Genomic DNA, 25,801 nt, shown 5'->3' on the forward strand with positions numbered 1-25,801 from the left:
CCGCACATGGTGTTTCTCCTGCCTCGGGCGCTCTCCTGTATTCTCTCCTCTGATGATCTTCCCAGCCTCCCCCGTTGGAGGGCTCCAGAGTATGGCCACAAAACTCTCTTCTACCTGCTCCCGTTCACCTGGCGACCTCATCTGTCCTGTGGCTGGAAATGCACCTGAAGTCCACGCTGATGACCTCCACATGTGTCGCTTCGGTTCTGACCTCCCTAGACCTCCAACTTATGTACACAGCTGCCTGCTAGAATCAGTCATTTTTTCAAGGAGCCCGGTTCCTTGCAGTAGAGAATGAGAATGAAAAGCCAGAATCTTGACAAAGCAAAATCTAGGTGCCCGGTGTATGTGTTAAAATTTCTAAAGGCCCTCCTTATGACCAATTTCTTGTTCCACAGAAAGGACTCTTATCGGACACACTGTTTACAGTAAATCTTTGCTTTTAAATACCGTTGAAAACCCACCTATAATTTTGACGCTTTGGCAGGTTGGAGGCGTACTCCTCAACCTGACATACTTGGACGCAGGTTCACAGTGGTGCTAATTAACCCGTAAATAGATTCTTCGTCAGTAAAGAATGAATAACTTGTACTTACCTCGATATGGTCTTCAGTTCAATTCAGAATTATTTTAGTTTAGCTATTAATGGACTTCCCATTGGAAGAGTGAGTAAAATTAAGTTTTTCAAATAAGACGCAGTTTGCAAAACTGTAATTGCAGCACTTTATTCTTGCTCATCAGAAAATAGAGTTCCTTCCACTTTCTTCTCTTTAGTCACTTGTCAGCTTTCAACAGCTGGCAAAAGATTAAGTATGCAAGTCTTTAATTTGTTTCTTTTTATAAATGGAGTACTTGGTCCAATGGGGGTATAGTATCAGTTGAATTTTTTTTTTTTAAGTAAGGTTAAGAATTAAAGGTAAAGGGCCAGCACAAGGGAAGGGCAGAGATGAGGGGCACAGGGCTTGGGTTTTGCCTTGAGGTGATGGAGGCAGTGACGAATCGGAGCAGCGGGCACGCAGACAGGTCATTCCCTTGCAAACATCACTTGGCAGCAGCACGATGAGCAGGTTGGAGGGTGGGAGGTGAGTGGGAGGGCAGAAGAACAGCACTGTTGGTGTAGTTCGGGAGAGGAGCAGGGGCCGGAGCGAGGGCTGGGGGCAGAAAGGGATGGGGCTGGTGTCCATCCGCCTTCGAGGGAGGGTGCAGCCGGGATGGCTCCATTTCTTGCTTGGGCTTCGTTTGGGATGGTTGACGCCTTTCCGCGTGGAGACGCGGGTTTGCGTTAGTGTGAAACGAGTTCGTGTTAGAACCTGTACAGGATTTGCGATTCTTACAGGACATCAGTGTGGGTATGTTTTTTAGGTAGTTAGACTCACAAGTCAGTTGCTCAAGAAAGAGTTTATAAGGCAGCAAACAAACATTAATTCTAGATACATCTGGTTACAGTGTTTAAGAACGTATGTAATTTGGGTGAAGTTTTGTCTGTTTGTTTGTTTACTTTGCCTTTTGGAACCATTCTGTCTGTTGTGGGAGTGGGAGCTGTTGGCAGTTTTAAGCCACTCCAGAGAAGCATCCTGCAGATCCACGGCTTTAAGAGAAACAGTTTACTTCTCGGCTGAAATAAGTAGTCTGCCCCACCCCACTTCTGGCAAGGGTGTATGTGTGTTTATTGATTTCTTTATTACTCTTTTTTTCTAAGACAAAGTCTCCTTTGTTAAAACAATTGCACTGTTAAGATTTATGGAATTATACTAATTTTAAATTCAAAAGAAATACTTACCCAGTATCTGAGATTAATCATTGAAGCAACAAGATATTTTAGTCTGTTTCATTAAGTAAATAGGAAGTTACCATGTGTCTCATGGCCTGAAATAATTCATGGAAGTTGCTGATTTCTAGCCAAGAAAGTTGAGGGATGTATGTGATAAGGCAGAATCAGAAGTTAGGAGACCAAGGTTTTGCTTCATCTGTTTCTCCCACTTACTCACCACGAGATTTGGACAGACCAGCTTTCTGGTGCCCAGCTTAGTCATCTGGAAAGTGGAAGCAGTGACTCCCTGTTTATCTCCCAAGCGGACTCACTCCTGCACAGATGATGCCTGGAGGCACTGTCCCAGGTGGGGGTGGCCGCCCTGAACTGGCCCAGGTGGCTTTTACTCTCATGGGGGTTATAGTGTCATAGTTACAGTGAGAGCACATATAAACTGTAAAGCACCGTGGAAACATTACGGCCGTTCTTGCTCCAGCCAAGTTTTCTTCCTGCAAGGTCAGGTTCTCTTTCCATCTGAGCGATACCTTGACAAAACACGCAAATAAAAAGAAGTTGTGGGTCTACGCGTCTTACACCCGTCACAGAAATCAAGTCAAAATGATCGTGGACCTAGATGCAAAGCCGTAAAGCGCCTAGGAGATAGCACAGGAGAGGTGCCCTGGGTGGGGCGATGGCTTTTACTCTTTTCTTTTTGGGGGTGGTTATAGGGGGAGATCATTAGGTTTGCTCATTTCTTTATTTTTAGAGGAGGTACCGGGGACTGAACCCAGGACCTCGCGCGTGCTGAACATGCACTCTGCCACTTGAGCTACACCCTCCCCAAACGTACTGTTCTTTTTTTTTTTTTTAATTTTTAATTTGGGCGAGGGGAACGATTTTTCGGATACTGAACTAAAGGCATGACAGTGAGAGACGTAATTGATAAGCTGGACTTCATTCAAATTAAAAACGTGGGCTCTGCAAAAGTTACTGTCAGCAGTAAGAAGACCAGCCACAGACTGGGAGGAGATGTTTTCAAAAGACATAGTCTGATAAGGGACTGTTATCCAAGGAACTCTTAAAACTCAATATAAAAAAAAACCTGATTAAAAAATGGGCAGAAGGCCTGAACAGACCCTTCACCAGAGAAGATACACAGGTGGCAAATAAGCACACAAAAAGATGGTCCCTGTCATATGTCACCAGGGTAATGCAAACTAAAACAAGATGCCACCACCACGCACCTATTAGAGTGGCTAAAATACAAAACACTGACAACACCGAATGCTGACGGGGATGTGGAGCAACAGGAACTCTCGTTCATTGCTGGCGGCAACGGAAAATGGTGCAGCCACTTAGGAAGACAGTTTAGATGTTTCTTAAAGTACTAAACGTATTCTTAACACAGAATCTAGCAGTCACAGCCCTTGGTATTCACCCAAATGAGTTGAAAATTTAGGTCCACACAAAAAGCTGCCCCCAAATACTTACTCAGAATCACGAAACCCTGGAAGCAACCAGGATGTCCTTCAGCAGGTGAATGGATCAGTAAAACTGTTGCATTTAGATAAAGGGATGTTATTCAGTGACAAAAAGAAACGAGTTGTCGGGCCATGAAAAGACACGGAGGCACCTTAAATGCACATTACTAAGTGGCAGGAGCCAATCTGAAAGGGCTACATACTATGTGATTCCAGTCATAGGACATTCTGGACAAGGCAAAACTATGGAGACAGGAAAAAAAGATTAGTGGTTGCCAAGGTTGGGTGAGGGGGCGGTGAATAGGCGGAGCACAGAAGATTTTTCGGGCAGTGAAACTGCTCTGTGTGGTACTGTAGTGGTGGATACATGTCACCACATATATGTCAGAATGTACAACACCTAGAGTGGCCTTAATGTGGACATGGACTTGGGGTGATGATGACATGTCAGCGTGGGTTCATCATTTAAACAAAGGTCCTCCTATGGTGCAGGACGTGGATAGTCGGGGAGGCGATGTGTCTGGGGAGGGTGGGGGGTGAGGTGTACGGGAACTCTCTGCTTTTCTGCCCAGTTTTTCAGTGAACCTAAAACTGCTCTGAAAAAATGAACTAGTTAAAAAAAAAAAAGTGGTATCTCTATCCGGGAAGATACAATGCAGGTGTACCTCAGTCAGTAGGCAGTTATTAAATGTTTGTTGAGTGAATAAAGGAATGGTGTTATTATTTGGAAATTTGACGTAAGCAGATACTGATTACTATCTTGCTTGTTAAATTTTCAGGAATGTTGCTAATTACATTTTAAGATTGAAGAGATGATCTGTGCAGAAAAATTTAACTCAGAATTCAACAGACCGATTTTTAGGGAGTGCCAGAGTCAGCGCCATATACTTAGATTTCAGAATATGAATTAGAAGAATTTAATGCCAGGGGGCAGTTTTGGGCACCACGTAAGATATCTAACATTTCCAGCTGTGAATGAGGTAAAATCCTAAATTTAGAAACCAACATGATTTGTTCACTTACCTTGGGAAGTAAAAGGAAAGTTTAGGTCCTGAGATGTTTACACATAAAGCGTGCAAAATAAGAGTAATTTTTTCTTCCAAAGAAGTTTAATTGAATGGGAAGCTACTTGTGTGGTAGCTCGTGTGATACTTAAGTAAAAATTCTATACTGCCTGGGGCGTTTAAAAACCCTACAGCTTTGGGTCAATTTCAGATATGTATGAATATCCCTAATAATTTTCAAAAATTCTAAAGGCCTTTGACTGGGATTCTTTATTTTTGTGGTCATTCGCCCAACATCCCACGTGTTGTTGGTAATCGGCGTTGGTGAGGATGCGAGTTCTCACCAGACGGCCTCCCCCGGTCGCTCCTTCTCCAGGCAAACATGCGGAAGACATATTCGGCGAGCTGTTTAATGAGGCCAACAACTTCTACATCAGAGCAAATTCTCTGCAAGACAGGATCGATCGCCTTGCCGTCAAAGTCACCCAGCTGGATTCAACAGTGGAAGAGGGTACGTAATTGCCTGAGAGCAGCGAGCTCTCAGTGATGTGGGCAAGAGGCTAGTGATTAATCGCAGGGCAATTACTGTGCTTCCTGGGGTCGAGTGCGCAGACTTCATCTTGCCTTCTCCTAGAAGAATAGCGAGGGGGAAGCCCACAGCATTGCGTTAATCAGTGATTAAAAGAGTCACATCTTGTCTGCCTTGTGTGCCACAATCTCTTTTTAAATGAACTACAGTACAAGTGTTTTAAAGGACACTTGGAGTGCGTTCAGCATTGGAAATCCTAATGTAGGCTATGGGTGGTTGTTTTAAAGATGCTTTCTTACCTGAAGATCACAGCTTCGCTCCAGAGGTACCGTCCAGCTGGGCGGTGGGGGGGGGGGTGCTGTGACAGGTGGTGCAACCCAGCGGGGCCCTCCACCCGCTGCTGTTCTCGGGCGGGTGCTTGTAGGTAATCCTGGGGATCCGCTGATTAAAGTTCCCAGAAGCAGCCTTTACTGAAGGCCCCTAGGCCTCGGGGTTATAAAACAAAGTTAGTGTGACAGACACTGTGTAGTTAACTGACGGTCATTAGGAAGGTACACTCTGGAGTTGGGGTGGTTTCAACAAAATGAAAATTCAGCAAGTCCTTTTTAAAAATTTCATTTGCCATATCTTTTGAATGGAAGACTGAGATTAGACTGGAAAAAAATCTACAAAAAAAAAAAAGGTCAAGATGTGCCATTTTATATTTACTTTGAGAAAAATGTTCAGATTAAAAATTACTTTTACCTTTATTTTACAGTTTCTCTTGTTACGTTAAAACAATCCCAGCATCTCATTTTTCTACTAGACCTGTAATAATAGTATTAATTTTTAAATGAAGGCTTTATTTTTTAGTATAGTTACTTATGGAATTTGTCCCTGATCATTTAAAACAGATATGTTTGTTTTCTCTTGTTGAAGTCTTTTTCAAAAGTCAAAATTTTAGTGAACTAAAAATTTAACAGAAAGGTAGAACATTGGTATTTTAACATCCATTATAGACATTCTTTTCCAACAGTAAGTAGGAAGCTAAATTTATTTTTCATTTGAAAAAATAAAAATTTGAATAGCTACTTGATCTATTCAGAAAGGGAACTTTTAACATTTAAATCCATCATTCACTTTTCAAATTGGTATCACGAATGCTTTTTTAAAATACTTACTCATCTTCAGTTTTTTGTTGGCTCTTGCAATTGTAAATCTTGTGATAAACCTTAAAAAGGTTAATCCGTAGGTTAAATCTCATCAGATTCTACAGTGTATCTCATATCCTTAACATCCCTTTCCAGTCAGCATTCTACCTCATTGCTCTTCTTAGCATGAATGTTATTGTTGAAAAATCACTTGACCAAGTTGGGAAATCTGCCCTCTGCTTTGGCCGCCACTGTTTTTGCTGGGTGACCTTGGGAAGGTCATTTAAGACCCCTTCCTGTCAGCTTCATTGGTCCAGCTTGCCCGCCTCAAAAAGTCTGTGTCAAGGTCCAGTGAGTTGACACCTGAGATGTAAAGTGTGTGCAGACACAGGAAATGAGTGTGACTAGCCTGGTTCGCTCGCTTCTCAGCATAGACTTGTGCCATGCTACTTACTTTCCGGAACGACAGGTGTATTGGAAACCTTTGCCTCTTTCCTTAATGTTAGTGATGGAGAAATTTAGTGCACTTTTTACATTTGTGTAATTTTTGCTGAAGTGTTTCCCACATGTATTGTAATTAAACTGGTATTAACTGAGCAGTTTTTCCCCCAGGGTACCCGCATCTTTGTATTTACATGCCTTGTACACTCATGCCTGTATTCCTGTGTGGTTTCTGAGAAGTGCTGTTTAAGTGAAGAATGATGCTCTAACACTAGGTTCAGTGAAATAATTATGTCATTACAAAAGAAGACAAGGCGTAATTTGATTTCATTTTGCAGAGATAACTGCTGTTCATCAGAGGGAGGGAGTGCACGTGCTATTTAAGCGTGGTTTTAAATGAGCCATAAAAGACATTCGGTTGGTCTAGGAGATGTGTGCGATTGTCAGTCCACTTATGCTTGTTTCTAAACAGTAAAAATATCCCCATGTAACCCACCTTGGGGGACTTCTCTCTAAATAGTGTCACTACAGGACATCAACATGAAAAAAGCTTTCAAAAGTTCCACAGTCCAAGACCAGCAGGTGGTTTCAAAGAACAGCATTCCAAACCCTGTTGCCGACATTTACAACCAGAGCGATAAACCTCCTCCTCTGAATATCCTGACACCTTACAGGTACGGTTCGTGTGTCCGCAGAGCCTTTAGTGTGAGGAAGTCGAGAGAGGTGGGCGGGGCGGTGGAAGTACTTTTTTCAAACTTTGAAAATAACAATTGCGGTGTTACACACAGTGAAATTACTTATTGGTACGGAATTGCTGAAGTTCAAGTATTTCAAAATATAGATAAACTTTACCAAGGGAAGTGTGAGCTCTGATGTTAGCTTTTAAATGCAGATGCCTGGAGGGGGAGGGCATAGCTCAGGGGTAGAGGGAGCGCCTAATCCACAAGGTCCTGGGGTCAACACTCAGTACGTCTATTAAAAAATCAATCTAATTACCTCCCCCCCAAAAACATTTTTTTAAAGAAAATAAATAAATGCAGGCAGCTTAAGTAGAAGCGGACACGTTACATAATAATCCTGTGCGGTTCTGCTGTTCCTCGTATGCAAAGTCCAGTTTAAAGGAGCTGCTTGACTCATTTATAACGCAGCAAAATACCTGCCTCAGCGTCTCAGCGCAGCAGAGACGTTTGCTGCTTAATTCAGGAAAATTCGTTCTGCAGCGCTGGGGCTCTCCAAGATGTGTGTGTAGTCAAGAAACTAACCTTCTGTTGTGGTGAAGGTGGGGGGACACAGCATTAGGACCAAACTCCCAAGAAAAAGAAGGGAAAATAAGTCACGCAAAAGGTCAATATTAAGAAACTAACTAAACATGCTCTTTGAAACGGCTCTTCTCTCTCCTGCCGCTTCAGGGGGCTCTTTCCCAGTTTCACACACCTTCTCATGTCCCTCGTTCCTTCCCACCTTTTCACCCTCCCGCGAACTCACTCCTTCAGCCCCTGATGGGCTCAGGCTGGTGGGAGGTGGTCCCCACCGCCCCCTGGACTGGCTCTGCTGGGCGGTGCTCCTGAATTCAGCAAGTCCTTCAGCTCCACCTCTGCCCTCCTGGGCCGGCCGGCCCTCCTTGGGGAGTGAGCAGAGCTTTTCCTGGTCTGAGGGCCTGTCCTTTCTCAGGGTCCAGCAGGAGATGCCCGGGCCTGCCCTTTATTGCAGCCCTGCCGGTAGAGCAATGGTCCAGACTGCACCCTCTTCTTTCAGTGTGGACAGAAAGGTTCTCAAAAAATGTAAGAGATTCCAGGGAAACCGTGGTGGGAGAGGGCCAGGACGCCACTTTTTTCTATGAAACATGTATACTTTTCCGGTGGTTTTAGCACACTTCCGTAAAAATTAGTGACGTTATGAATAGTAGTAGTGTAGGCCTAATGTTTTAACTTGTGATTTTGCTTTTGTTCAGCCCTCGTTGGAATAAAACAAACATACCTTGCAATAACTGAGGTATTAAACAGCACTGTTTCTGAGCTGTCTTGTGATTTGGGGTTAGCACTTTTCTATACCTAAATCTAAATTTGCAAGAGTGGTTTTCACTTAATTATTCTAGAAAAAGTTGCTGTTCTTGCATGTTTCCTCATTTTTTCAAGTAAGGAAAATTCAGAGACTTAACAATGTATAGGACGGTTAAAATGCCCATAAACGTAAGTTAGTATTAATCCCGTGTGAAAATGTCTGACAGCCTTTTCTCCCCACCCCCGACTTGTCACGTGCTGATTTACAGAGATGATAAAAAGGACGGACTGAAGTTCTATACTGACCCTTCCTATTTCTTTGACCTCTGGAAAGAAAAAATGCTACAGGACACAGAAGATAAAAGGAAAGAGAAAAGACGTCAGAAAGTGAGTGATTCTAGTGTGGGAAATGGGCGTATACACGCGTCAGTGGGATTCTCGTGTACAAATTAGAAATTTAAAATCAGTAAATTCTTTCTTTAAATGGTTGAGATGTTGGGTTTAGTGCTGAAGGGCTTTTAGAGGTTGCATTTTTCCCATGAGGGCAGGGACCATTCCGCCTAACACAGTAAAGCTATTTTCAATAAACACTCTGACTTGTTCTCTAATACTTGCTTTGCTTTAATGAAAGTAGTGGCTAAAATTTCAGTTTTGTTTGTAACTGTGTTTTATGACTTCTCTTCTGCTCTTACAAATTTTGTAAAGCAGTCGACATTCCTTATCAGATAGAATTACCTGCTTTGGTCTTTTTAACAGTATTAATTGCTGGGTTGCCACCTAACTGTAATTAAGACCTTGAGATGTTCATGTTGGATTGAGGAGCACGTGTGATCTGCACGTTTAGAGGATAGTATTTACTGAACGTGAGGTTCCCGGGGATGTTCGTAGGCAAGACTGGCAAGTCTGAAGGGAGAAGCATCTGCACTGCAAACACTCTTGGAAGGACCGAGTCCACTCTCAGACAAAGGGACTTCTGTTTTGAAAATGGTGTCTTTGGGGCCCAGAAATTAGACTTACACCACTGGAAGTTAGAGTTAATTCTCCAAAGGCAAATATTTGCTAAGACTTTCCTGTGTGACCTATTTGAAAAATGACCACCTGGTTTGTTTGACAAATAGGAAGATGTATTCATTAAGAGAAAAGCTTAGCATTGTGTGGCTTGGCTGCCTTAAGGTCTTGGGGAGTTTGGGTCTATTGGCCCAGTAGGAGGGATGGCTTGAGGTGGAAGAAAATCCGAGATGTGAAAACAGGAATTAGGAAAGGGGACATGGAAACAGTTTGCAGGCTGCAAATGTGAGATGTCACCACGAGTTCTAAGACAGATTCCGCAGACCGGCTACCCGCGCGCCTTCCCGGGCTGGTGGGCTGGGGAGATTGTTAGTGGGAGATCTTGGAAGAGCTGCTCAGAATTCAGGTGGAGAAATATTCAAGTGAAGAAGCTACAAAGCATTAGGTGAAGAAAAAGAAGGCACTAATCTCTTGAAAAGAAAAGGAACAGATTTTCAAAGGCCTGTTGGTCTTAATCCCCGAATGTTTTTCTGGCAACAGGGCAAAAGCCCAGGGCGCTTCAGGGCGCTCTGCCCTGACACTTGCCTCCTTTAATCCTCAGTCCTCTCAGGACTGTCCCAGAAGAGCCAGCGATACTTTATGGAAAAATAAATAAATAAAACAGAATAAATAAGTAAATAAACCTAAGAACCTCCCCCCAAAAAACATTAAAAAATATGTAACTTTTTAACTACTGTTCCTCAGGGAAAAACAGTCTTAATCTACTATGTGTGATTAGTGTGTCTTCAGGATTTTCTGTCATTTCCTTGGCAGTTTCGTCTCATTCCATATTTCTCAAACACACAAAATTCTGATGAGAACGTATCCATTCACTTATATAATGGTTCTTTTTTTCGAATGCCTTCTGAATGCTGTGATGAAAAAGAAAGCATTACCGCCCTCAAGGAGATTACAATATAGCAGGAGAAACAAGCGTTAAATAATCCCGCAGTCCTCGGAAAATCACAGAGGGAAAGAAATGTGAAAATCTCAATGCAAGTCTGCTTTCCATAGGAACGGAAAACGAGGCAAGAGGCCCTTCGTGCCCCAGGGTTTTGGAAACCCGAGAGTCTCTTTCAGTTCGGGACTGACAAGTCCATCTGAAGGAAAAATTAATTCAGAAAAATTTGGGGATAAGAAATCCCATGTTCCTGAACTTTGAATTTCCCTAGTTTGATAGTTTAAAAACATTTTTTAACGGTTACGCAAATAGTGATGTCGTTTTAAGGCTGCAGGTGCAGTGCTGGGGGGAGAAGTAGGGGGTGGCAGCAGGGGGGTGACAGTGATGAAGCGAGGGAGGTGGGTGCTGGTGGGCAGACGGGGGCTTCTAAGGATGTAACGTAGGCCAGTCAGACACACGACAGTTAACGTTGTGTCGTGGTTGGTTCGTGTGTGTGTTGGTTGCCTGTTGCTGGGTAGACTGGAGGGTAAATCATTGTAAAGACAGTGGCAGGTTTCCAAACACTCACCCCTAACTGTGTCAGCACACATCTCTTAAAGGTCATAATTATTCATCAGTTTAATACGGAGACTCTTAATCGGATTGTACACTGGAATCCATTGAAACCTCCCCCTTTTCTTTTCTTTTGGTTTTAAAAGTATACAGACAATACAGGCCAGCTGTAAAATGCCCAGCCTACGCTGAAGGAAAAACCTGGGTTTAGAAAATTTGGGGTTGAGTTTCTCCCGTTCCCAGGCGTAGCTACCCTCTGGGAACAGATGGGTGTGCGTACTTTTTGACTTTTTAAGCCTTTGTAAATATATGTGTGCGCACATATATGTGCAGCTCACGAAGTATGTTTTATTCCTAGCACTGTGCTGCATATGACCCCCCCCACACACGTATGTGTAGTGACATCGTGAAGATGCACTTCGTCCTTTCCAGCAGCTGTGTCATGTTCCAGGGTTTGAATGCCTCAGAAGCTGTTCACTCATGACCGTGTTAATGAGTATTTAGGTGGCTTCTGAATTGCTGCAGTTACAGCACTGGGTGGGGGGGCACCTGTACGCGTGAGCGGATATTTCTTCAGGGTAAATTCCCAGAAGTACAGTGTGGATTTAAATTTTTGGAAGATACCATCCTGTTGCCCCTGACCCTTAAAAGACTGAACCAGTTAATACTCCTAACTGGCCTCCTCCAGTCCTGATGGTGATGGTGCTTGGCCTTATCCTCATGTATTTAAAAAAGTTTTATACGCTCCTCTTCCACCCCTGCATTGCCCCCGCCCCTGGTGACCACTGGTTTGTTCTCTACATCTGTGAGTCTGCTTATTTTTTGTTATATATTCACTAGTTAGCTGTCTTTTTTAGATTCCACATATACGTGATGTCATACAACGGACGTCTTTCTCTGTCTGACTGACTTCACTTAGCATAATGCCCTCCACGTCCATCCATGTTGCTGCAAATGGCAAAACTTCGTTCTCTTTATGGCTGAGTAATCGGAATACACGCACCGTGTCTTCTTTATCCATCCGTCTGTTGATGGACTATTCCTGTTTTTTTTTGATGAGCTCCCCAACCCCTCAGAAAATCTAATATGCATCCACATCTTTCCACATCTCATTATTATTTTATTTATTAGCCGTTTGTATGTGTTCTGTGAATGTTACATTCACATCCTTTGCCAAGGCATCACCTGAGCCTCCTGGACACCTGTGTGAACAGTCAGTTCTCCTTACCCCGCCACGAGCCACCTCCCATCCTGTCACCTGGACAGCTGAGCAGCTTGCCAATGGCGTCCCCGCCTTCCCCGTTGAACGGGTTCTCCACGACACGACACTTTCCCTGGGCTCCTCAGTGCACCAGCCCCTCCCCTCAGTCATCATGGTTTCCTGTTGCTCTTGGGATAAAGAACATTTCTACACAGCCTTCAAGGTCTTGCGCACCGTCCAGACCCTAGGAGCCGTTTGCCCTAATTCACATTCACCTTCTGTCATTTCTCCTAATGTCCCAATGTCTGTCCCTCCTCCTCACTGCCTTGCACATTCTGTCCATTGCATGTGCACCTGGCTGGTGCTCCTCTGCAGAACTCACACCTGCTCACCTTGCAGGGTTTTATAATCACACATGTATCTGTGAGACTGTGGGCTTCCCCTACGCGACTGCAGGCTCCGTAAGGGGAGGTGTGGTCATTCAGTCGGCATATCCTGAGCGTGTCCGCTCTTACAGCCACAGAGTGGAGGTACTACTGGAAGAGGGGGCATGGGACTTAAAGGCACATAGTTCAGCAAATCTCACGTGGGAACCAGGAAGAACATACAAACTCACATAGAAGTAACTGTCCTCACCTTTAAAGCACCCACATAGGACCCAAGTGTTTACTGAGCACATTTTTGCTGGCAAAGTAGGGCTGCAGCAAGAACGGTTCTTTGTGTAGGAAGGTAAGTTTTTATCTCGTTTTTGTTTTATGTTGCAGGGTTAGCTTAAATATTATGTGGTAACCTTCTAGAGACTGAAATGAACCATTTAAAATAATTTATTGAAAGATGATTGCATGTTAACCAGCCAGAATTGTGCAGTGATGGGAAATGATTTCTGTGTCTGGTGTGGTCAGTTACCTCATCTGTGTAACAAAGACCTAAAAGGTGGAATACATTTAAAATAAGCTACATTCTAGCGAGGGGGGAATTCTTTACCAAAAATGATGGTCAGCCCCTCTTGAAGTCGCAGCGCAGTGGCTCTTCCTCATTTGTGTCCAGTCGCTGGGTGTGTGTTATTTTCGTTGGGTCTGCGTCAGTAAGAGGAGCACGCGCGGAGTGGGGATGCTGTCGGCCCGAGAGCAATGGGAGTGGGGCTGTCTTGTCTGCACACCAGGCTGGCCCCTGCTTGCCGACTGCACTAACCTGCTGTTTTCCTTCCTTCTGTCTCGGACGCTTGCCTCCTTTCCTGGACGTCAGGAGCAAAAGCGTATAGATGGCACCACCCGAGAGGTGAAAAAGGTTAGAAAAGCCAGAAACAGGCGCCAGGAGTGGAATATGATGGCGTATGACAAAGAGCTTAGACCCGACACCAGGTTGTCCCAGAGCACACACCACGGAGCGTCTTCCGAGGGATCCTTGTCCCCAGACACTAGGTGTGTGCATGTGCGTGTGTGTGTGCATGTGCGTGCGTGTGCGCGGTGCCCTGGCCTCCAAGCTGGGCTGGGCTTCTCTGTAAATGGAAATGCACCAGTAAGCTGTGTTTATGTGGCCCACAGTGTGTTTCCAAACTTTCCTTAAAAATCCACGATCTATGTTTTTTGACTTTGAAATAATGCTTTAAAGCAGTTTTACTGTATGTGGGCTTACTTTGTGTGATCTTCCATCTTTCTGACTTAACTCGATCATTCAGTTCATCTAGATATAGTTTTGTTAACATCGATTCTGAATTTGAGCTTAGTAACTGCCAATGACTGACGTTTTAATCTTCATAATCATTTAATTCTTTCTCTGCCTCTTTTGCTTAGAATGTTGCATTTCCTTTGCCACTTGGTGTTTACAACGATTGGGAGGTGGTAATTGATGTGATTAAGGGATAACTTCTTTTTGCTAACCTTTTTCAAAAAGTGATGAATGAAAGAGATTTTTTTTTCCAGTTCACTAATCTTATGTATTTTAATTGCAGGAGGAGAATTCTGTTGGCGTTTGCTTTAAAAATGTGTTAGCAATTAAGTAAAAATATTTCTTGCAGATATGAGAGATGTGGTCACTAAGCAGCGTTTATCACAAAAGGGCTTCATTGAAATGACAGAAAGTGACCGATTTTAACTTCAGGTTAATTTCCTATTTCTGTTTCTGTAAAGTTGGAGTCTTCTGTCGGCATTTAAGCATGTGAATAGAGAATTCTTACATGATTCAAGGATGCTTCAAAAACAGCAACAACTTGGACTTTGCGTTATATCAAAAACACTTTGTGTTTTTTTTACCTTGAGTGTTCAGCACAGACTGAGTACCTGGTGGCTGCAGTTCCGTCAGCACTCCTGCCCCACAAGGGCTGTCGGTCACTGACTCTGAGGCGAGTTCTAGGTAACTTTCTGTGTCATCAGTTAACTCTTAAGAGAATTATTGGCACTTTACCTGAACCCCTGCCTCAAGTTTGAATCTTTATGCCGGTTTATTTCTATAGAAGGTAAGAATGATGACACACTTCTGTTCATAGTTCTTCAGGTGGGGGAAGCACTTGAACTTGGTAGCTCCCAGGATGTCAGTTTGCTTTTTGGTTTTCTCCAACTAATTCAGTTGTGATTATTAACTCATGCAAAACATATGCTTTATAATACTCCACATATATTCTTTTTTTTCAGTAGATACAGCTGGAAAGTTGACTTTTTAAAATCTTAGTTGAATGACTGATATTCATTCCAGCATCTGAGATTAGATTGTTCCATGTTGAGTATGAAACTGATGAATTATGTCCTTTACAGTATTTTGGAAATTCTTATTTTTTTATTCTACTAAAGTGTGTCACTTTTTCCTTATTATGAAACAAGATAAACTTTTCTATTTGGAAATTATAGGAAAAAATAAAAGTATTATTCACAGTCTGATTATCCAGAGAACCCACCGCTAGAATTTTAGTGGACGTCTTCCTCTGGTCTTTTTTGTATACGTGTGTGTGTTTTTCTTTTACAGAATTGAAATCACGCTCTCTCTTTTCTGTCTTTTGATTATTTTTTATTTCTCATATTCACGTTTTGAATATTATTTAGAAACATAGTTTTTAATGGACGTATTCAGCATAATTTGAGTATCACGTTCTATGGCATGTGTGTCAGCTGTCCGTGTAAGTGACCTGTCTTGACCCGGCCCCATAAACTAATCAGGAGTTTTGCTCTCTTCCTAGAGCGTCGGGAACGGTTTGATTCTAAGCGTAAATTGAGGCCGAGGCTTGTTGAGATGCTTGCCCACTGCCCTCTCCCCACTGGTCAGGAAGCACAAGGCCTCCATGCCCTTGACCTTGTGCCTTTTCTCATCCTGCTCTGGGTGTGACCGCCGCCCGGCTCTGCCCACCTGCGCACCGCACAGCCCTGAGGGAGTCACTGCTTCTCCCGCCGCGCCTCCTCTGCTGTGCGTCCTTCTTCCTGTTTCCACACCATATTCACTCCACCAGTTCTCTTTCCTGTGACAGATAATTACTGATGAGCACAGAGCTTCAGGACCGCCCGCCTGTGCGCACACTGTACCCTGGCTGACCTCTGCTGTCCTGTGGGGGTCCTTGTCTCTCAGCGGTCACCGTCCTCCTCACCCCCCTCCAGCCCACTGGTGTCCCCCTCCCGCCCACCCTCCATCAGAGCCCTGCCCTCCAGGCTCTGCTGCCGTCACTCTGGAGTCAGACGTTCACTGCTGTTCCCTTACTCCCTCCTCCGTCCGGCTGTGCTCTTCTTATTGGCTCCTTCTGGCTGTGTATCACAGAGCCACCTTGTAGGGTAGCACTCTCAGTCGCGCCAGGACAGTCACCGTTTCTGGCTCCTCATCTCCTCCGAAGCACTCCATGGTTTGTTAGATGAGCTTGTTCCCTTTAGGAGGTTGCTCCCCACCTGGGACATAGCGCCCCCCCCACCCCCCGTCATGCAGTCATCAGGGGCTCCAGAGATTTCGGTATTTGTTTTTAAAATATGCCAGATCCAAACACAGGTCAGATTCTTTCCCCCTTAAAAGTATTTTTAACTCTTTTGCTAGCAGTTGGCATAGTTCAAAAGACAGATGTGCACTGTAATCTAGAATTTATACTGCAATTACAGGAGAAGAAATGAGTTATGAGTTATTATTATATTGCAATTAGGGAAGAAAAAAAAGGCAGTCTTTGTCATCTAGAGAGCTCTCTGCGGTGTGATGCTTCGGTTCAGGGACGCGACTGTCTGAATCCCAAAGACCCAATGTGTGTTTGCCTGTTTCCTTCAGAGAGAGAGACACAAGCTGAACCCTAACAGAGCCCAGCAAGTCAATGTGAGGAAAGTGAGAACCAGGAGAGAAGAGTGGGAGCGGAGGAAGATGGGCATTGAGTTTATCAGTGACGCAAAGACTCCGCCGCAGGCAGGGAGCGCGGGCCAGGACGGGACGCCCAGAGGGTTTGTGGCTCCGCTTTCCTGGACTGCAGCCCAGCGGCCCCTGCTTCGGCTGCCGGGGGCGGGGTGCCCGCCGTAACCCAGTTACTAACGCCGGCAGCCTCGCCGCCCCGCAGTGCTGCCCCCCCCCGCGGGCCCCCCACCTGGGCTGACTAACACGAGGCCCCGTTCCTTTCAGAGCCCCGCGCGCACCTGTGCTCTCAGACAAGGATGCCCTCCTGCGCCCCGCATTCCTTGTCTCTTTCTTTGGCTAAATACATTTCTTCCGTTCAAGAAAACTGCAACTCACCGTACTGCACTCCTGGCTCCTATTTCTGTCCATACTGTTGATATTTATCTGGTTCGTCTGTCACCTTAGAGTGTCTAATGACATGCTGTCTGTTTCGTCGCCGCTGAAAACTTCTGTCCTTGACGCTGTTTTTAAACTAAGCGCAGCTTGTCCCGCAGCTTCCCTCTTGGAGGAGAGGCCGCTGCCACGCTGGTGTGTAAGCGGGCTCTGCCGTCCGATGCTTGGCCGTCTGACGCGGTCGCTTCAAGCTGTGGCTCTGAATCCCTGTAACACCGTTCTTGCCGCTAAAGCCGAAACGGTGCTGTTGCTTGGAGGTTCTTGTGGGCCTAGACCTTGCTGACGGCCGGGGGGCTGAGTGTGTGACGTCTGTGCCTTGAGTACGTGGTAGTTCAGATGTATGCTTGTGCGTGCGAGGGGAAGTCGTCCTAACTTAATTTCACTTCCCCCCACCCCGTGTTCCCACTGCCAGATCCCACGCCTCGGATGTCACCGATTACTCGTATCCGGCGACCCCCAACCATTCTCTGCACCCGCAGCCCGTGACCCCTTCCTACGGAGCTGGTGATGCGCCAGCACACGGGCCAGCAAACCAGGCCGCCGAGCACGAGTACCGGCCACCGTCGGCCTCGGCCAGGCACGTGGCCCTGAACAGGCCCCAGCAGCCGCCGCCGCCCCCGCCGCAGGCCGCCGAGGGCTCGCAGGCCTCCGCGCCCCTGGCTCCCGCGGACTACGGGTAAGCCGCGCCTGGCCCCTGCGCGGGGGCCTCGCTGTGTGTGGCGGAAGAATTTGAACTGACTAATCATAGTTTGGGGGCCCGAATGCAGCCAAGAATGACTGGTTACGAATGTTGTCTGTTGTGAAGAATTCTGTGTTAAAAATGTAGCGTCAGCTGCCCCCTCTTTTGTAATTACAGATGAACCTCAGGTTTGTGTCTGTTCACGAATACACGTTCCCTTTGTGTCTGAGTGAATGACCGAGCCAAGGTGTTGGCAAAGGACGAGATGCCGGTGTGGGGAACCTGTCCCAAATCCTCCGGGTCTCGGTATCTCCTGGGCAAGCCGCAGAGAACTCATATCCCAAGGAAAAAGCTGTACAGCACAGCACCACGGGCACGTCTCACACCTGCGCATGTAACCCTGACCTCTCGGTGCCCAAACGCTGTTCTGCCAGCAGATCCTCTTTTCTGCCATTTGGGAGAAATTCAAATGCCTCCTAAAAAAGACCCTGGCGTTCAAGTGTTTATTCATTTCAGCACCCACCTGTATTTTGACAGGCTGTCTTTTTGGCTTCACCTTAGTCTTTAAAGAGCTAGCCCCCTTCAGGTCAGTGCCCAAGAAAGTTCAAAGTGTGTTCCCACTGACAGTGTTTTCACTCCAGAGCAGCGTGTGTCACTTGCTAACTGTACGTCCCTCCGTCTCCAGAGGGTTTTCTCCCCGACCACACGGTCACGTTTTCCTCTGGCTGGTTCTGAGTCAGGATCCCCAGAGTGTGTTCTGAGGCTCCTAGCAAGTATCAGGCAGAGAGAGGGTTTGTGGTCCAGTTGTTTGGGAAACCCTTGGCTAAATAGAATACAGCAGATTTCTCGGCTGTAGGGGTTTTCAAAGCTTTGGAGATTCTGATAGTTGGTGTGGGCTTGGGGAATTTCCGTCGGGGAGTTGAGAGAGAAAATACAGCATTTTCCAATCTGACTGGCCACAGAAGCCTTGTAAGATGGGTTTTTGAGCCACCACTTCTGAGATGCCAGTAAAGGATGCACTTGTGAGGCCTTCTTACCTCTGCGGTCAGCTGTTCGGAAGGTTACTTTCTGAGGGGTTATCTTTTTGATGCATGTCAGTAGACGCTCTTGAATTCCATCACAGTGAGTGATGCTGACCTGCGATCCAGAGTGTGCAGGATGCATCCTGCAGTGTCTTAGACTCATGTGGCCGTGTGTGTTGTGCTTGGGGAGGCCTCTCTTTGAGCCCTGTGCAAACCTCGGAGATGTGACCCTCTGTTACTGCTTTAGTGACTCTGTGTTTCGTGTCTTTGCCAGGATGCTCCCGGCACAGATCATTGAGTATTACAACCCCTCCGGACCGCCGCCGCCGCCGCCCCCGCCCATGATCCCTTCCGCACAGACTGCTTTCGTCAGTCCCCTCCAGGTCCCCATGCAGCCCCCCTTCCCAGCATCCGCGGGCTCCTCCTATGCAGGTCCTCCTCACCCTCCCTCTGGCGGGCTCGTTGTCACAGCCCCGCCGCCCCCGGGCCCCCCGCCGCCCCCGCCGGGCCCTCCGGGTGCAGGCTCTTCGCTCTCCTCCTCCCCCATGCACGGCCCCCCGGGAGCCGAGGCCAAGAGACAGGACGCTGCACAGCCGCCCATCAGCGACGCCCGGAGCGACCTTCTTGCTGCTATTCGGATGGGTGAGTGAAGCCCCAGTGCACCCTGTCCCATCAGCGGGTCCACGGTCCCGGCCACCACCCCAGCTGCTCCAGACGACTCCTCCCTCCACCTGTAGACTGTCCTGTAGAATTCGGATAAAGTGACCTCGTTTGGTTTTGTTTTTTTAGGAGTAAATGTACTTTTGCCAGTAACTGTATGTGTTTGCAGAGCAAACACATAATGATAAAGCATTGAGAATTCAGGAAAGCTTTTCTTGACTAGAAATAGATAATAAAAATTGATAAATTTTTAAAACAATATTGGGGTTGGATAAACCCCATTTTATTTTATTTTTTAATTGAAGCATAGTCAGTTTACAATGTTGTATCAATTTCTGGTGTACAGCATAATACTTCAGTCATATGGAAACATACACATACTCATTTTCATATTCTTTTTTATTATCGGTTACTACAAGATATTGAATATAGTTCCCTGTGCTATACAGTATAAACTTGTTTATCTACTTTATATATAGTAGTTAGTATCTGCAAATCTCGAACTCCCCATTTATCCCTCCCTCCCCCCCCCCTTGGTAACCATAAGTTTGTTTTCTATGTCTGTGAGACTCTCTCTGTTTTGTATATAAGTTCATTTGTGTGTGTGTGTGTGATGTGTTTAAGATTCCACATATAAGTGATATCATATGGTATTTTTCTTTCTCTTTTTGACTTACTTCACTTAGAATGATGATCTCCAGGTCCATCTATGTTGCAGCAAATGGCATTATTTTATTCTTTTTCATGTTTGAGTAGTATTCCATTGTATATACATACCACCACTTCTTTAAAAAATGATCATTTTGGACCATTAATTGGATCTTGTCTCTGCATTCCACTCTAAGGGTAAAAGTATAAATGAAAGCAAATGGGCTAATATCAAATGATAGTTTTTAAGAAAATCTAGGATGTGTCTTAGACTTTTCATATTTTTGGTTTGATGGGCTAAGCCAGTAGTTTTCTTAACATTTATTTAAGCAGCAAAACACTTGTCAAATGAAAGTCCACCAAACCTCAGAATGTGAAACAAGAAGTAGAGCATCTCTGGTCAGATCAGGGTGGAGGAGCCTGGCCCCTCCCCACCTGCCCCTCCCCCTGAGAAGCCCACGTTAGGCATCTGTTCCACATCATTTATTCCTAACCCTCGGTCCCGGTGCATGTTGGCTGAGGGTCACCGACAGGGCGTGGAAATACTCCGAGGGCTTCCCATATGGCAGGGAGCTGCACGTCTGCTGGTCACAGCTTAGCTGTCTCAGTCCGGGGGTGGCCAAGGAGAGAGCTGGCTGCAGTGTCCCTGACGTCATCCTAGGACTGTCCCTGCTTCTTGCCTGACCAGCCACCAGCCAGGCCCTCCTGCAGGTCCTGGGGTTCTTGTCTATGTTGACTGTCATTGTCATACAATGGTTTTGTTCAGAAAAAAAGTCCCAGAGTTGCAGTACCTGACTGATAACGAGTTTGGGGTCCTGTTAGGACAATGTTTTTTGCTTTTTGACACCTGTGAGCTTTGCCCCGTGAGAGTGAGGTATTACCTGGATCTGAGCACGGGGAGACCTCTGATGAGCCCAGATCAAGCGGCATCCTATGAAAACATGGAGGTCATAAAACACAGAGACTGAAGAAGTGCCCGGGTTAAGGGACGCTAGTAAAACACGACACCTAATGTGACGGGTGATCCTGTGTTGGACCCCAAACCTGGTGGAAAACTTCCATCTGTTGTATTAGGTCTCTTTGCAAAATTTAAATAAAATTTCTAGAATAGATGGTACTGTTGTGTCTCTGCAAATAGTCTGATTTTGGTCCTTGTTTTTTTAGGAGAGACACATGAAGCATTTTAGGGGCAAAGGGACATTATATGCCACTCACTCTCAAATGGTCCAGGAAAAGTGTGTGTAAATCAGAGTGAAGGAGAGGTCACGACGTGGTCACATGTTACCAGCTGGGGAATCTGAGTAGGTTACATGGGAAATTTTTTCTACTAGTCTTACAGCTATTTTATAAACCTGGAATTATTTTGAGAGAAAAAGTTAAAGAAATAACACATTAAAGAGTCAGGTATCCTGTTTTGTTACTTACTAAAAGCAAGAGCATGGATGGTTGTATTTCATACCCATTTTCAACAATAACTATTGAAACAGAGCTTTCTCAGTTACCATCCCAGCCTGGCCAGGCGCTCTCAGCTGTTTTCCAGGCCTTTGGGTTCCAGCGCAGTCCAGGTAATGACAGGAGTGTTCACGTTTGCCCAGTCCAGGATGGGACCGCCGGCCAGCATACATCCACCTTGAAACAGCCTCACACGGCCGGTGGCTCCGTGCTTTCATGTTCTTTCATGTGCCCTGAAATGGTAACTGACTCTCTTACGTTTTAACACGTTGCTGTAAAGAATGTTATGACTTGGAGTACACTTTTTTTTTTTTAATTTTGGTCATGAAACATCTATTTCCCAAGCTTCTTCCCTCAGATTTCTAAAACTTCTTTTAAATTTTATTTTTAATTTAATTTAATTTTTTAATTGAAGTACAGTCAGTTATAATGTGTCAGTTTCTGGTGTACAGCACAGTGTCCCAGTCATTCATATACATACTATATTTGTTTTCATGTTCTTTTTCATTAAAGGTTATCTGATTACAAGATACTGAATATAGTTCCTTGTGCTATACAGAAGAAACTTTTTTTTTTTTAGTTATTTTTATATATAGTGGCTACCATTTGCAAATCTCAAACTCCCAAATGTATCCCTTCCCACCTGCTTCCCCCCGGTAACCATAGGATTGTTCACTATGTCTGCGAGTCTGTTTCTGTTTTGTAGATGAGTTCATGGTGTCCTTTCTTTCCTTTATATTTAGATTCCACATATGAGTGATATCATACGGTGTTTTTCTAGATTTCTAAAACTTTCGATTCTAGTGTCAGTAGGAAAAGAGAAAGTCACTAAGCTGCCTCTCTAATTTGGAGCAAGCAGAGCGAGGGCTGTCATTCTCAGCTGCGCGTTTGTGTCTCTAGGAATTCAGCTGAAGAAGGTGCAGGAGCAGCGGGAGCAGGAGGCCAAGCGCGAGCCGGTGGGCAACGACGTGGCCACCATCCTGTCCAGGCGCATCGCTGTCGAGTACAGCGACTCGGACGACGACTCGGAGTTTGACGACAACGACTGGTCCGACTGAGGGGGCCGGGCCGGGCGCGGGCGGCGTGTTGAGGATGCAGGTGGTCGCAGCACCTGCGTCGTGGTGTTAAAATCCTGTAGCTTAGCGGCTTTTGTACCGATGATGTGATATTGCTTTTGCACATCCGAGAATTCTGGGTTTTTTCAGTATTTACTGTGTAATACTTAAGTGCCACTAAACATAGCAAATTGTGCTGCACATGAGGAAACACGCTGTAACTGTTGCATTGTCCTGACAACAGCCTTTGCATCCTTTCTCTTGGCCGTGAAAGTGTTTCGTGCGGGTTGGGTTCACTCCCCTCGGTCACCCTAATTCTGCAGGCTTGCTGTGTGTCCTTGAAGCTGCCTGGTGTCAGGTCTCTGCAAGATTAATGGCTGCGTCAGAGTGATGTCTTCCGGTCAGTGAGGTTGTTTCAACTTTTTTTTTTAAGTGTATTTCAGAAGGAGAGTTTGGTTCTAGAGAGAAAGTTTTGACAAGCAGGAGAGTCCTATCTTTCTGCTTCCGTTTCTTGGCCTGGTAAGCTCTGTGAATTTGAGCCTTCTGTTGAAGAATTGCACTCCCTTTGCTCGCTCTTGAGAACCGTGGGCTCGGAAGGGCGCTCTCCAGGCAGGAGCCCCTGCGGGCGCTCAGGCGGTCAGTGCTCGTTGACCATTTCTGTACGAGGTTTCAGCCGCACAGCAGTCACGAAGTGGGGAGCTGTCCTTTATCCTCCAGGGGCCGTTGGGGTGACCCTCAGGACACTCGGCAGCTGGGGGTCCAGCCTGCACAGGCCCGGGTGGTCTGGAGCTGGGTGCAGAGACCCGCACAACCTCTTTCGCGGAGCCGCATCCCGGGGAAGCCAGCGGAGGCCTTGGTGCCACAGAGATGGCTTCCGATGGCACCTCGCTCCACTCGGCCTAAATCCCGAAAGCTTCTGTTGAGGTGGGAATGGATTTGGACAGCTTTTCGCCTTTCCTGGTGCTGTGGCCAACTAGGGCCCCAGCCTTCACTCTGTCCTAGAAGCACACAGGGTGGTGGGCACATGAGACTCGACCGGGTCCCTCAGGTCAGAGGAGACCCTTAGGTGTAGTGCCACCTCCCTCCCCTTTTCCCCGATGTGCTCACCCGGGACCCTGGGCGGGTTTCTGGCCAAGGCTGACCCCTGGCAAACTCAGGAGTCAAAGCTTAGATTCTGTCATTCTGGAGGAAAGGTAACTGCTTCTTTGGAAGAAGTAAATGCCACAGGCTTTGATGTTAGATCTGGCTTCACAGATGCTCGAGGGCACCTGACTCCCTGAGGACGTCTCTGGGCCACATGTCAGACGGACCGCGCCTCTTGGTGACTGTCAGTTGTGGGCAGAAATCTGAAGCCAAAACAGAGCAGTTTGGGAGGATGGTTGGGATGGAAATGGAGCCTGATGGATGGGTTTTGTCAATGAGTTCTCCCATGGGGGTCGCTGGCCCCCGGTCACGTCTGTGTCCCTGAGGGACGTTTATGGCCTGTAGGAGGTGTGGTCCTTGTACAGAGCCTTCAGAACAGGCTTCTCGTCACTGGGTTTGGATCTCTGAAAAGCCTCAGGTCCTGCGCCCTTTCCAAGTGCTCACGCCAAGGTATCTGAGTCTTTTCAGCTCAAACCTGCTGTTCTGGCACACGCTTCTTGAGTTTCTGTTTCTTGGAGCTAGGCGCCGTAATTTTATTGACTGTATGTAGTAGTTATCAATGACTTTTTAGTTTCTTTAATTTCTCTCTCCCTTTTTTTTTCAACGTGAAGGCCAACTGTGTTGGCATTTTTCTTGGGACTTTTACCAGTTTGAGGCATATTTTGTCTTACAGTATTTTGTCTTTAGTGTCTCTTTCGGATTAAGAATTACCCGTATAATTCTAGAACTTATATTTGATAATGCTGCTTTGGTTTTTTTTTTGGTTTTTTTTGGTTTTTTTTTGGCCCTTCTGTTCTCAGGTTGGAGAGACCACGTAAAGCTATTATCCATGTCAGGATTTCTTCTACTTATATCTTACTACAATAAAATAGTGGCACTTTACTCATAAATATTCATGAGCCTGTTAATTACTGGTTGTCTTCCTGTAGTTTAATCAACAAGTTGTTTTCAACTTGGTTTTCTGACTAGTGAGAAAGCTTTTGCCCTGATGTATTAGGCAGCCTTTAAAAGAATGGAAAAGGACTAAAATCCAGCTTAGACTATTTTTTGCAGTATTTTTCTCAACACATTTGATTTATTCTAAAAATGAAATCCAGACTTTTTCTAATATGATATTACAGGAAAAGGAAAAAGTGACTATTTTGAATTGCCAGTTTTCATTTTCAGAAAGTATTTACAAACCAAATGGAGATAGACGTTTAAATGCATACTTCATGACTATGAATTTTACATTTTAAAGTAGTTACATGTTGTAAAGTCATTTTAAATTGTCCCAGTCCCCCGCCCCCATCCCGTGCGTATTTAGTTTTAATTTCTGACAAGCTTTTTCTTCATGTCATAGGTCAGGCAGAGGGGCTGAGGTTCCTCAGGACCGCACATTAACCGCACACACACGACGTGGTTGATTTCCCGTTGTTAGCGCCAAACTGTAAGATTTGGTCACTTAGGTTTTTCTTGGGTAAAAGTACACTGTTGGAGAATTAGCGTCTTCATTTCAGTAAATTTTTAGAGTATCAAAAGCTTTTCTGAGCACCAAGTGGCTAGGTTGTGAACGTTTTGTAATAATTTGCAGCTGAAATACACAATCCATTTTAATTCATTGAAGACTCGTGGGAATGTATCATCCAGGTAGCAAGTAATTTTTGTTTTCCAAAGCGGAGTCTCGTCTGTCATCCTGCAGTATTACCAATGCTGTTGTAAATTGAATTTAAAGTGGTATTAAAACAAAAACCTCCTGGTAAACAATTTTTATCTGTTTGTATATCTTACTATAGATTATGTACAAGTAACATCTAAATAAAATTACACTTTTAACCCTAAGCACTTTGGCTTACTTGTAACAGTGTTGTCAGTTTAACCGTCTTTAGGGGGGAGAGGTTGGGGATGGGACAGGGTTTTTAATTAGCATTTCCATTATTAGATAACAAAGATGCCTCTCTGATTTCCGTTGAAATTTCTACACAGTTGTTGAGTGACCACGAGTTCAGGTTGGAGTCTGTAAGTGACTTGGGAAAGCACTGGTGTTGTTAGAAAGAAAAAAAGCCATTCCCGGAGCGGAAGGCAGCGCCTCCAAGACAGGTGTCTTGACCACATCTAGTCTCAATCGTAGTGACTAATACTCTAGCACTGATGACTCCTGAGACGCTTCCGCTTGCTCCGTGAGAGGGTCCTTTAGAAGGGCCATTCTCTGTCCTGTATGTGAGGGGCCAAGAGTGGAGCAGAGTCACCAACTCAGGAAAGGGCCTGGGGGGACATGAACCACACGTGGGGACAGCGGTGCGGGGGGGGGGGGGTGACGGAGGGGGGATTGGGGAGGGGAGGGTGGCCGCCTGCGGGAAAGCAGGCCGGCGGCTCCCAGAGACAAAAAA

General features: G+C 45.5%; 1 protein-coding gene across 4 annotated transcripts in view; it reads left to right on the forward strand.

Annotated features, from left to right (window-relative positions):
- WASF3 (WASP family member 3) overlaps positions 1-25,253 on the forward strand; it is a 77,484-nt gene extending 52,231 nt beyond the window's left edge. For 3 of the 4 annotated variants that reach the window (XM_074377953.1, XM_074377951.1, XM_074377954.1), the window contains exons 4-10: positions 4,612-4,746; positions 6,856-7,009; positions 8,605-8,722; positions 13,282-13,457; positions 17,186-17,449; positions 18,749-19,116; positions 22,135-25,253. In XM_074377953.1, coding sequence (XP_074234054.1) covers positions 4,612-4,746; positions 6,856-7,009; positions 8,605-8,722; positions 13,282-13,457; positions 17,186-17,449; positions 18,749-19,116; positions 22,135-22,292 — 1,373 coding nt within the window. In that variant the 3' untranslated portion in view covers positions 22,293-25,253. Of the gene's footprint in view, positions 1-4,611; positions 4,747-6,855; positions 7,010-8,604; positions 8,723-13,281; positions 13,458-16,263; positions 16,431-17,185; positions 17,450-18,748; positions 19,117-22,134 lie in introns of all 4 variants that reach the window. The other variant, XM_074377955.1, reaches the window with a different exon arrangement.
- Positions 25,254-25,801: the final 548 nt, after the last annotated feature.

The sequence above is a fragment of the Camelus bactrianus genome, chromosome 14, assembly GCF_048773025.1.
Source record: "Camelus bactrianus isolate YW-2024 breed Bactrian camel chromosome 14, ASM4877302v1, whole genome shotgun sequence".
NCBI lineage: Eukaryota > Metazoa > Chordata > Mammalia > Artiodactyla > Camelidae > Camelus > Camelus bactrianus.